This window comes from Oxyura jamaicensis, chromosome 1 (assembly GCF_011077185.1).
Source record: "Oxyura jamaicensis isolate SHBP4307 breed ruddy duck chromosome 1, BPBGC_Ojam_1.0, whole genome shotgun sequence".
Lineage (NCBI taxonomy): Eukaryota > Metazoa > Chordata > Aves > Anseriformes > Anatidae > Oxyura > Oxyura jamaicensis.
The window spans coordinates 96,599,286-96,612,815 of record NC_048893.1 but is presented as its reverse complement, the minus strand read 5'-3'; the positions used below and the strand labels follow the sequence as shown (position 1 = coordinate 96,612,815).

At 36.5% G+C, this 13,530-nt stretch overlaps 1 protein-coding gene across 5 annotated transcripts in view; it reads left to right on the top strand.

Annotated features, from left to right (window-relative positions):
- The window catches only part of CADM2 (cell adhesion molecule 2), a 674,480-nt gene that overhangs the window by 622,808 nt on the left and 38,142 nt on the right, over positions 1 to 13,530 (top strand). For 3 of the 5 annotated variants that reach the window (XM_035315331.1, XM_035315330.1, XM_035315332.1), the window contains one exon: positions 21 to 140. The exons of 1 other annotated variant lie outside the window; for it this stretch is intronic. In XM_035315331.1, the coding sequence (XP_035171222.1) occupies positions 21 to 140 (120 nt within the window). Of the gene's footprint in view, positions 1 to 20; positions 141 to 8,136; positions 8,163 to 13,530 lie in introns of those variants that run through there. One more of the 5 variants, XM_035315334.1, reaches the window with a different exon arrangement.

The window sequence follows — 13,530 nt, the reverse complement described above, 5'->3', positions numbered from 1 at the left end:
TTTTTTTTTCCACTCACCAGATGTTTTCAACACTTTGCTTCCCACTACTGTCATCCCCTCCCTTACCACTGCAACAGTCACAACCACTGTAGCCTTAACAACCAGCACAACCACATCGGCAACAGCCAACAGCTCCAGAGGTACAGTATGCTTCTTTGTTATGGCCTGAAAAACACGTTATAAATAGGTAATTATAGGCTTGATTTTTTTTTTTTTTAAAAAAAAAGGATAGAAATTGCTAAAGAGAGAGTTCAAACATTTGAGTTCAATATACATTTAACAGAATAATCCACATGATGGTACATGGTTACGAAAGATTTCATATGACCTTGAATATTTTCATTGCTCTAGCGGTATGTATGTGAACTTTGACAGGATGCTGAAATTATTTGTATACATTTGCATTTAATTTTTTTAAAGTTAGTAAATTATCTTTAATGTAAAATGCAAGCAAGCTATTTTTAAATAAACATGACCTTTTAAGACTGGTTATTTTGGGTGCTAATGTTTAAAACAAGATAAGTGTCTTGGCATTGGAATTACTGTTGATGCATTCTTGCTTGGTAACAAAGGGGCATCACATTTTAGTCGTGTTAGTCTTTTATAATTTAAGGTATTCCTAACTTAGTGGTGTCTTTATCTTACTGTAACTACAGTAAGTAAGCTGAAATTTCTCTCAACTGATCAGCAGATTTGTTGTTTTTTTTTGTTTGTTTGTTGTTGTTTTTGTGTGTGTGTGTTTCTAGTACTGCTTTTCTTTGTTATGAGCAAAATATAAAGCTTAATTTTGCTGTCATATTCAATGACCAATCAATAGTGCACATGTGTCTGCAAGGTTTCCCAGATGATCATAATCTGGGTAAGGAATAGTTAATAATCTCTCACAGTGTATGAAATGGAAGAAGGTTCCTATGTGGTCTGTTGATGGCTTTCGTTGTACAAGGAGAGAGGAAATAATACTCAGTTATCACAGCACAATATTCACATGATGAGTTACAATTATCCCAAGAAAGTTGAGACAGTTATGAAATCTTTTCTTTCTGGAAGTACTACTAAGAATCAGTTGTAGTGATCTGCCTAACTTGCAAAAATAAGCTGAGCTAAATGCAAGTCCATTGTATAAAGATTGTGATGGTATCAGATCACCCAGCTTCTTCCTCCAAAAGGCATTGGTATTTTAATATTGTGGCCTTCATGTAATAAACTGACATCAAACCTGAAATTACATTTTTAAGCTTTAATATTAGAGTGTGAAAAAATGTCTTAGCAAAAAGGAAAAACAAAAACAATACTGTAATAGTTCTTTCCTCAATAGTAGCAAGAGGAATATGTTTTGAAAAGGAACAGAGTGGTAGGGATGACCGTGCCTTATGGAGAGTATTTTGAGTCAAGCAGCAAAAGCTTCCCAGCTTTTTTGGGGCTTGGAGAAGCATTTGTTTAGAAGGACAAAGTACTTGGTGTGTTCCACGTTGGCGTTTGCTGTCTTTAATTGTTTTCTTCTTCTTGTTATATGATCGTAACTATCCTATATCTCTGATGTGATTGTATATTTAGTGTACCACTGTTATTAAGGTATTTTGTTGCCTTCTCAGTGTGGGTTTGGGCCTCATTTTCCATTACTCGTAAGTGTTCTTTTTCACTACCTAATCCCTGGCATTAAGAGGAAGAGCTGGGAAAGAGGACCCTCTTCTAAACTTCAGCTCTAATACACGTTAGAAAGTATGATATTTGATGCTACAGTAACAAAGAGATACTACTTATGAGAGATTAAAAGAGCACAAAAATCTGTGTTAAAGTGATCAATCACTAAAAGATCAGAGCTTAGTTTTATTTTTGTTCGTTTCTTTGTTTCTGGAAAAAGAAGGGAATGCAGCAAAATGGCTGAGAAGATGAGGCTGTTTCAAACTCAAAAGATAAAGTATCTTGGTAGATAAAGTATCTTGGCCAAATAATCTAAAGGACAAAGGAAGTGAGGAAAGCTGTTTCTTGAATAGTTTGTATTGAAAAAAAAAAATGACAGTCTACCCCAAAGCAGAGAAAAATAGGACATATGACTAGTGAAGTACTGTCTAACAATTTAAGAAACCAAAAACCACAATAATACAAAAACAGAAGAGAGGGTTACTATAAGCATAAGTTACAGTGTATAAGTTACAGTGATAGTGTGTAAGACAACGACAGGAAACCAGGAATAAATTCAGAAACAAGATGCAAAACTAACTGCAACAAGCAAGGTATGAGAAATGAAACAACAAAAGGGTATAAAAACACATTAGATGAAAGACAAAAATAAAGAAATTCAGTGATCCAATTCATGAAAGATTAGGATAAAGTAGAAGTAATTTGTATTTTATCCAAGCAACGGATGACAACTGGAGTGCTGTTTTTAATAGGGGTGTTACACTGGAAGATGACCACAGATAGAGAAAAAAAATGAAGAACAATAACAGAAAGTTTAAAAATATAATCTGTGAGGAAGCTAAAGGCACCAACTTGTTTGGTTTTGCTTCCTCCTGGTTCATAAACCTATAGTGAATGTTATGAGGGCAGTGTTCTGCCATTTCTCTTCATCCTGAAATGCTAGACTGAACCTTGTCTAGATTAGCAGAGCACCTACACAGCAGAAATACAGGTTGCATAAGAAGCAGTCTGGAGAGGTCACATTTTCAGTAGTATCTTCTGGCTGAGCAAGAAGTACCATATAAACATATTTTCCTTTGGCACTTGTGCTTCTTATTCAGTAAGAGTTCTGACTTGAAGGAGCGCATAAAGTCATGAAGTTGAGACACTATTCATATATTTTCATTCTACAGACCAATTTAATTTTTTATTATATATATATATATTTATTGTGCTTTCCAGGTAGGTTGGAAGCAGCATTTTTCTTCATTGTAGTCTATTGGTTCTTGTTTGATCATGCCTTAAATAAGCAGAAGTTTGCTCCACATCATAGGGCAGTACGTACTAGATAATGGTATCTTTGAACTGGATTTCTAACATATGAGATACCTTTCCACTGGATTTCCAATAGCTGACATAATATTCCTGCTGAGAACATTTCACTAGTACTATCATAGATACTTTTGAATGACCTCAAGTAAATTTTACAGGACACTCCTCTATTCTACAAGACCCTTACACAGTCCACCTTGAGGATATGTTACTGCACATCCAGTCACAGGAAATGCCATTATAGAAATATAATACAGGGCATAAAGAGCCCAGAGAGCTGTAGATCTAAGGCATTTTACATTATGTTGACTGCACCTCTTCATTACTAAAAGTCTGAATTAATGGGGGGTGGGGGGGGAATGAAATCATCAGTTATTTCTGGAACAGTGTGACCCATCTCTGTCTTAATCTGCATGGAGTTTAGTAAACAGCATGAGAAAAAGCTACTGACCCAGTTGAATAATAACATGATAATTCATAAACATCCTCTTTTGCCAAACTTTTCACTTTCTCAGACAAACACGTTTGATTTTGTACACAGTCCTTCAGGAATTAATTATTCTTTTACTGGTACATTACCAACTAACTCAGAAGTCTAAACACAACTTGATGTCAGAGAAAAGTATTGTTTTTTTATATATTTGTCAAGGGTATCTTAAAGCCTAATAACCATGCAACGGAATGTATGACAAAATGAGAGTAAAATGTATCACAAGAAAAGATTCTAGGGGACTAAGGAAGGAATAATTACACACTGTATGAGTAGTTTCCCGTCTATCAGGTTTGTGTAACATTATCTGTGAAAGTTGTGAATAGATCCATACTATTGTTCCCTTTTTATGACTGGGAAGAGGCACAAGAGGACTGTGGATTTGCCCCCAGTAGTGGAAAGAGAGATCCCTCTCTTGGCGAAATCCTTTGTTAGTATAAAGTTAATTTAGATGGTCCTCCTTCAAAGTCCTAGAGATGAAGAGAGACTGGTAATTAGTGTAGGAAAAGTCATCTCAACTCAGAACAACTTTTCATGTTTCTGGATTTGCAGAGGAGAAAAGCTTTTGCTTGCAGTCTTTAAACACACAAATGTACACAAAACCCTCTCTAAGATGGCATTGTGTTAATCCTTCCCTCAGGTTTTTGTTCGTTTGTTCGTTTTTCATTTTAAACCCTTTCATAGCAATGGAAAAAAAGTCAGAGAGTATGAAACTAGGTAATTCTAACTTCTTTTTATTGAAGACTGAAATCTCGCAACTCCCTGTCACCACGACCCACACACAAATAGGTATAAAAGTAACATTGCAAGAGCATCCCAAAGTCAAAAGATAGATCCATTCAGTTCTATTGCATGTATCTGGCTGAGTCAGTCTCAGCTGACTCACTTGTATAATGACTGTGCCAGAATGTTCACAGCTTTATATAGCAATGCCTAAAAACATCTCCAAAAGTCATTGCACATAACAGAGATATGAGGTTGCTCCCAGGCAGCTGCACTACAAAGTCCAAGAGTGTGTTTAACAGTCAGGGTGTCCAGATAGTGAATAAATACACACATTCATATATAAATAGAAAAATAGTAATAATAACATTAAAAAAAAAAAAAAGTTAAATCTCTGCTCTATTATAATTCTCTTTAATTGTTTTGGGCTCTGGGGTAAAAGAAAGATTTCTTAGAAGAGATACAGAGAACTAAATTTAGAAGACTTTACAATGGATTAAGGAAGGATTTGAAGGTATGATCATTTTGATAAACTATTATAAATTCAAAGTATGAATATTTCCACTTAATAGCATACATTTCAACAATCTTAGCTAGAAAATTACCTTCTTTTTGTTCCATTTTTGGAATTTACATGAAAATAAAAAAGCTATCTGATTATAGGTAGTTAAAATGCAGGAATTATTTGGGCAATACTTATATTTCTCAGTTCAGTTCATATCAAAAAAATGTTAAGCATTACCAGTTTTTTGCTTGTGACTTCATTTTTCATTTGTGTCATCTGATTAAGGTCACTTGGTACTTTGAGATACTGACAGAGAGAGAAACAACAAAGTCAGGAAAAGATTCAGAATATGTGAGGGACAAGGGAAACAAGGATGGAGCTATAACAAGTATAGTTGCTTTTACTTACTTGCATTCAGCTTTGATAATAAAATGATCTTTGTCTAATGTTAAAAGCAGTATTGTGTGACAGCATGCTAAAAGCTAGTTGTTTTATATACTACTTTATAACTGTAGCAGTAGCATAAAAAATAATTTTGTCTGTTTTCAGTCAAACCAGATAAGCAAATTACAACTTTCCAGTTATTTCTTCCTTCTCATCTTCCCTTCTCTTATAATAATCATTTACTAACTTATACAACTTCTAGACTTCCCAGTAGACCAAAAAAATTGATATTCAAAGCAAGACTATAGACTTCTTCCCCATCAGACATTCAAGTAAGTCTTTAGCTCCCCTCTTGCAAGAACTGTTATGTCGATCTTATAATGACTTCATTCATTATTTTTATTTTTCATTTTGCTTGTTGCCCAACTGTTTAGAAGGTGTGCTATTAAAGCATGGTAGATCTAAGTTAGACCATGATGAAAGTCCAAATTCATTTTACAGGCCTCTCTACCTAAGTCTTGAAACTTTCAGAGTTTTCTCTGGTCAGAACTAATATCTATTACCTAGAAAAAAAAACATCAAGCTACAGGTGAGCAGTAGCTGGGAAACCTTTCCAAATGAGCATCTCCAATGAGATGACAGAATGACCAGGAATAGAAAGTGCCCTTCCATTCCTTTGCACTATTATGGGCAAAGTAGAGGAGACTAGGGACAGAAATGGTACCCAGTTTCCTGAGGTCCACTACTAGCTAACAGGTGCAGATGGGAGATGCAGGAGTATAACACTGTCTGCATCCTTTTCATTGCTTTTCATCAGCAGTCATTTGCCTCCTTGGCAAAATCCTATGCTTCTGTGCAACGGGGATGACAAACCTGGAGAACCCCAAAGCAGGTATCCAATGCACCTAGAGAGCAAGAAGACAAAATTTGAGATAAGTTGGTTTAGGATTATGGTCGTTTCACACTGACAGCTAGCAGAACTCAATCATACTGCTCTTTCACTCCTCCTCTTCAAAAGAACAGGGGAAGAAAATATGATGAAAAAAGTCTCACAGGTTGAGATACGGACAGGAAGATCCTTCACCAATTACTGTCATGGACATAGCAGGCTCAGCATAGAGAGATTAATGTAATTTATTGTCTATTACTAGTAACAGACTAGAGAAGTGAGAAATCAAAAGCAAACTAAAAACACCTTCCTCCCCATCTACCTTCTCCTACCTCTTCTCCCCAAGAGTCACAGGGGAACAGAGAATGAAGGTTGTGGTCAGTCAATGACAGTTCATCTCCACTGCTCCTTTATGGTCACTCTCTGCCCCTGTTCCACTTGGGGTCTCTCCCATGGGATCCCATCCTCCCCAAACTGATCATACATGGGCTTCCCACAGAAAGCAGCTCTTCAAGAGCTGCTTCAATATGGGTCCATCCATACTCCTCCAATATGGCTCCCCTACAGGAAGCAGCTCCCACCAGATCACCTGCTCTTGTGTGGGCTCCTTTCTATGGGCCTAGAGTCTGCTCCACCAGGGGCTCCTCCACAGACTGCAGCATAGAGATCTGCTCCATGTGCAGGGGAACAGCCTGCTCCAACAGGGGCCTCTCCACAGGCCACAGGGGAACTGCTGCTGCATGTCTGGAGCACCTCCTAACCTCCTTCTGCACTGGCCTTGGGGGCTGCAGGGCTGCTTCTCTCACATTTCTCCATCCTCTCTCCCAGCAGCTGTCATGCAGCAGGTTTGGTTTTGTTTTGTTTTTAAAAACTTCCTTAAATCCACTCTCCCAGAGGCCCACCCAGTGTCACTCACAGCCCTGGCCAGCAGTGGATCCCTTTTGGAGCCAGCTGGAGCTGGCTCTGGTCTGACACGGGGCAGCTGCTGGGTTCTGCTCACAGAGGCCACCCCTGCATCGCCGCTGCTGCCAAAACCTTGGCACATAAACCGAATCCAAGGATCAAATACTTGAACATATTATATCAAAATATGCCTTTTGTAGTGAGATTCAAACCTTATGTTTATGGAAGTATGAGGAAATTAGAACCAAGAGGGAGAAAAAAATGATTTGGCAGTCCTGTGCTCCTCTTTTCTGTGGCACTTGATGGACACACAAGAACTGTCCTATATGCTGAGAAATCCAAGATACTTTTGCCCAACATGAGCAAGGAAGGTGAATTCGTGCTAGTTGTCTGTTTCTTCAGAGATCCCCAAATGTTTCTCCCAACTCCTTCAGTATATGCAGCTCACTTGGTTTCACTTGATGTTTAAATTGCATGACTCTTATTAGTTTCTAGAGTTTCTGGAAAGACAGAAAAGCAATAGATTAAAATAGGTACAAGAAAAATATCTCTATAAGGTTGATGTTTAATTCTATTCTGCCAGCTTTTTATCAAGAAAATCATCTAACGTATCTAACATGTACCTGTGCCGTTCTCATGTGTCTGTGCCTTCTCTGGGTCCTCATGAATTGAACAGGACTTGCAATTTTTAAAGCTTCTAAATTATATTTTCAACAGGCTGGTAGTCCACAGTGACAATTTTAGGGGACACAGATTAATTAATCCCTTGCCTAAACAACATTTAATTAGTATTTCATCCCACTAGCCAAGCCTAGTGTTACAATTAATACTGTGAATTCTAAAGGCTTACAAAATTAGGATCGCATAGGCGATTGTAGCACCTGATATAACTTAAAGTACTCTTTGTCTTTTAGGTTTGATAGATATGCAGCCAGTAAAAGCCTTCTTCTAAGACCATAAAGGTGGCATTTTAGAATGTTAGTGCAGTCGATCATGTACACAGATTTGATATATACGATAAAATGAAAATCAGGAGTCCTCAGGTGTTCCTGTTACGCGTTAGCCTCATGGTACAAGGTATCTCCCCATATCAACCATTTTTTTTTCTTTTTTTTTAAATTAAATCTTACTTTGCTGGTTAGATTCCTATAGATTTATAAGTATATCCACTGAGAATTAGAATAATGACAAAACAGTACATGCTCATATGTGTGGTGATTTTAGAATGAGCGCATTAACTTCAAGCCAGTGGCTGTACAAAAATGACATGAAAATATTTTTTCTTTTTAGAAAAATGTTAGGAATTTTGGATATTGCATCCACAGAAGATATCTTCTTATGGCTCACAGAAGACAGGACAATTGGGTAGTGAGTAGCCTTAGTTCGTAGTTATGAAATAAAGGACCTTTTCATGCAGTATGAAACTAAATGTGAACGTCCATTATCACTACACATTAAAAAATTGAAATATCCTGAGGTCTATATTGTGAATAGACAACAAGCAAAAACAAGTGTTTCTCTGTGGAGTTCCCTGTTCTCAAATAATGTTAGAAGAAGCTTTACAGTTGTAATATCAACTGAAGAGTAATCTTTTGGTCAACATGCACTGCACTAAAGCAGTCTAGACACAAATGAAAATTCTGGCAACATGATCCACATCATACTAATTACCTTGATTGCCATGAAACATATTTGTTCTGTTGTGTTTTTCCATTTTTATATCTTACCCAAGCTAAAGCAAAAATATCTGGAATTTAGAAAATTGTGTTTTCTTTGCTTAACAGTTATCATGATAAAGGATGAAAGTTGTTGCCTTGTTCTTTGGTCATATTATTCATGAAATGAACCCGTTGCATTCCAGCACAAATAAAGATAGATTTCATACTGTTAATACTTTGCCATGTAAATGAACATTATAAACATGAAATATAAATTACAAACAGGCACTGTGAAGACATGAGGGAAAAGAAATATCACAATATTCTATATTAGGAACCTGCTGTTTGTGTCTGGAACAAATATTTCTAGTGCTAACAAATCCATCCAGCTGTCAGCTTGCAGTAATGAAGTATGCAACTTAAAAAGTACACAGCGATTTCCAGCCTTGATGGATTATCACTTAACCCAAAATGCAACAGTGTACAGATAAGTATCACAATTGGTTGATGGTCTGATAAAGATTCCATTATATAGCTGAGCTCCTAAGAGACTTCAGCTATGCGACAGAAATTCAAACATTCCCAACCTGAGCTCTGATCGCGCTGTTTTTTTTCCTACTGCATATGAATTATGCAGTCTAACAGTCTCTATTGTAAGCTATCAGTGCTAGAGAATTTGCAAATTAAGAGTCTCTTGTGTTGGAAGCATGCTTGCTCTCTGTGAAGAGAATCCTTGGCTCAGAATTCATCCTGAGACTTCACCTCAGGTGCCACCAACAGCAGGGGCTTGGCACTGCTTCCGCCCAGCCTCCCTATGTAGCAAGGAGGCACACAAACTATGTGGAAACGGCTCAAGGCATCAGTGTCAGTATAAAGCATAATGTTGAAGACCACTGTATTGACTATTTCTATCTGAGCTCTGAGAGTTGATCGCAGTCACATTTCCTACATTTTATGAATGTGTAGGCATTTTCAGTAGTCAGATGTAAACGAGGCAGGAAACTTACATTATTCATGGTAACTTCATACTCCGTCAGTGCTTGTGACTTCTCATACACCAGTAATCTTGTTACTTCCAAAATAATTCACATTTTTTAAAGATATTTTTACCTCATACCCACTGCTCTAAGAACCAGAACTCCATTGATTTCAAGTGACTTTTGGCATAAAGTATTTACAGTTCTACAAGCAGTTTGGCTTGCAAATTGGTTAAATGATTTTATTTTGCCTAGGTGACAGGTAGTTTCGAGGTTTGGAGCAGATTTATGAATAATTTTTTCTACAAGAGAACAGACTATAGTATCCTTTCTTGCACGTAATAACCTACATATACAGGAGCTCATTAATTTTCACTGGGACTATGTTCACTTTCATGTGTTATTCATAGATTAAGATCTGTGATCTGCTAAGTCCAGAGGGAGCCACTAGATCAGTCAAGTTCTTCTATAGATTCCACTGGTATTATTAATAAGGACCAGAAACCTTTATTTTGTAAAATGTCCACCAGAACATTTCTGGACTTAGTTTAAGACCTGAAGAACTGGAGAATCCACAATTTTCCTTGGTGTTTTTCTTCAGCAGTTAGCTACCCTCATTGTTATAAAACTGGGACTTCTTTCTCAGTTAAATTTTCGTGATGTTAACAGCCATACATTGTTTTTGTTAAACTTTTCTTCAATAAAATAGCTTCTCATTCCATACATTTTCTCCTCTCAGAAGTGAATGTTTATTGTAGAGAAGATCCTGCAAATAGGATTCAAAATTTGTCTGTAAGTCTTTGTGATTGTTAGGAGCTTATTAAAACATCTGTTTGATTTGGTTTGTTGTAAAGGCATCTATGCTTTTAAGTGTATCTTCAGTGATGAATTTTAAGGGAAGTATAGTACATTCCTTTTACTGGGGAGAAAGATTAGTCAAATAGTTTCTGTTGAATGTATTTAATTGTTTCTCTATTTATAGCAAAGCACATGGCTAACAGTTTTAGATGTACCTTTTTTTTTTTTTTTTTTTTTTTTTTTTTTTTCTTATGGAGAGATTTACAGGGTACATAAAGACAGTACCAGCAAAACATGAGGTCCGTTGTTCTGAAGTTACTGTGTAAGGCAGATTTTGGTATGGTCTGTGCTGTGAGGATACGAATGAAATGCTTAACTATTAAAAGCTAAATTATACAACTAGGCATCATTGCAGTTAACATGAAGGGCAACTAAAGAAAATGTTCCAGTGTCATATGCAATGTAAAAAAAAGACTGAAACTGTGCAGACAAGGTCTAAAAATGAGGAAAGGGAGGAAAAACAGAGAAAAAATGCTTCTAGTTTCAAATTTATTGCTAATACCTTTAATAAAAAATGCACGTCGTTCTCACTAACCAGTGAACTAAAGTCATCAACTGTGCCTTTGAAGCTGAAAAGATTACTCTCTCTGCCCTTGCTTTCTCTGACACTCCACTTGAAACACAGTTAATAACTTCCAGTGTGAGCCTCACAAAATACAGAATTGATACTAATTATATTAAGTTTGTTGGATGAAAGATGACCTTGGCGAAACTGGAAGCTACAGCATTCCCCAGAACAATAAAATAAAAGTAAAATCTACACAGAATGACTTCGGAGATGATTTAATCTGACCTATTAACTTTTTTTCCTATAAAATTATGTCAGACTGTGCACCTCAGTTTTGTTGTTGTTGTTATTTTTAAATCTAAAATGGATTTATGAATCCATAATAAATTTGATGTTTTACCTGATTTTTAAACCATCAGCATAAAAGCCTACACAAAGTGAGGTTATTCAGATAGTGTATACAAAAGAGGGTATTCTTAAAGGTAATATTTTAACAATGTTTAGAACATCAAAATCAAATATCTAACCATCCCCTTTTTGTGGCATTAGTGATTTTAGTTGTCTGTTCTGTGTTGCCTTTGGAGACTGCACCATAGGGAAAACTGAGTATGGTGGCAGTCAGTGAGGTTGGATTGTTTGTATGAGGTATACAAGTGTATACAGCACTGAAGTGGCTGAGTTGCAGCACACCAAAGAAGCGTTTGCAGGACAGGATGCTAAGGGTGTGTGTTGCGTGTCTCCAGGAGGCCACTGTGTGAAAACACTGAAGGGCAACTCTTGCTGTAACGCTGCTGTAGCTGGTAATGGTTCATGTATTTTAGCTGAACTGTGCTTCAGACAGTAGGGTTAAAATGTATTTCCTTGTTACAGTTGAGAGAGAGAGATTAGAAATACATAGAGAATATTGATATAGTTCTATTACTTTAAGACAAAAATCTTTGGAGGCTAGTGTGTTACTGCAGTGTGTCTATCAGATTGGGTGCAGAAAAGCAGAGTCAATTAAGCTTAAATGAAAAAGGCAACAACAACAAAAAAATGTCTACCAATGTTTTAAAAGACTAGATGAAAAAACATCCTATAGGAAAGAAGCAGAAGGGAAGTCTGGTTTGAAGTATACAGTATTGTAAATGGCTGCACCTAATCACAGCTCAGTTCATTTTTTATTTATTTTTTTTTTTTTCATCATAAAAATTGAGAGAGAGAGAATTACAAACTCATCTACTCTGAGAAATACAGGGTGGAAAACCTTATTCAATAACACTTGACTCACTGTTTGGCTGAGTATAAAAGACTGAACGGGAAAGCACAAATGGAAGTGACTGAAAAAATGAAATTCAGAACCAACACAAGGAAGTACTTTTCACTCAAAGAAATACAATTTTTCAATAGCCTACTGAGCCAAGTTTGGAATTGGAGGCACTGAGGTCATTAAAGAAGAAGGGAGATACTATTCTGGAGGAACTGTGTTAACCAAGATGACTTGCAAAGGGCTGAATGGCCTTTTCCTTTTCCCCAAATTTATGTTCTTTTTGAAAAACTTTGATTACAAGTCATCCTGCTGTGATTTAGATAGTATGAATTTGAAAAGAATGTATCAAATCCTTTCAATCAAGATGCTTGGGTTTCTTTCCAGCCTGAATTCTTGTAAGCCTGTAATAGAAAACCATCAGTCAAGGGAAAAAAAGTATCAGGAGTAGCAATTTACGTTAATGTACAATTTCCTTTTCCAGCATAAAGGGTAAGAGACAAGGATCCAGGGTAACAAAGGCCAGAATATAAATCTTTATGGGAATATGTTATGCTAAAAAAAAAAAAAAAAAAAAAAAATTCCCAAGACTGACAATTTAAGGAAGCCATTCTATTTATTTTGTATACATCTTTTCTCATGGTTAACAAGTTTCTAAAATACACACATCAGGTCATGAACTGCATTCAGAGAAGAGACAACTTTGATTTTGATGAATTCAAAGTGCCCTATCAGTCTTAGCACTGACTTTGGGCTATGTCCCTGGACGTACTTGACAGTAGCCAGCTTTTATGACTATATTAATTTGTTAGAGAAAGTGATCAGATAGGATTAATAGATAGGGTTAATCTATAACTTTTTTTTAGAAAGAGATACCTTTCTAATGTTTAGGTTTGAATTTGCCTCAATTATTGTCTCCACTGCAGGAACTCTGTTCCTGATCTGGATTGCATTCTTGAACACACTTTCAGACCCTTTGACACAATTCCTGCTACCAATCCTGTTCATGTTTATCCACCACAGTGCAATTTTGTTAGTGTCAGTACTGGGGTGCTATTGTATTGTGTCAGATTATCTTCTGTGTTTTTTTTAGATCAGCTGCACCTTTTACAAAACAATAGGGGCTCTGGGTTATTTGAGCTTCCAAGGGTTGCTTAATTCCAGAGTCCTGTTCTTCCAGTTCATCTCTGAGTCATCAGTTTCTAGTATTTCCAGATTTAGTAATGCTAAGAGTAAATTAGTCTTTTATTTCAGTCAGGTTGGCTCTCCTCTGCTGCATGACCTTGTGCCAAGTAATTTGTGAGTGTATTGCCAGTCCCTATGGGATTTTTTTGTTGTTAAGTCCTTGTACTATAGTATGACTATGGGAAAGTGTGCTAATTGCTTTTGTGTAATTGAAATGTACACTTTTTTGCTTCCTGGTGCATTTGAGTGGTG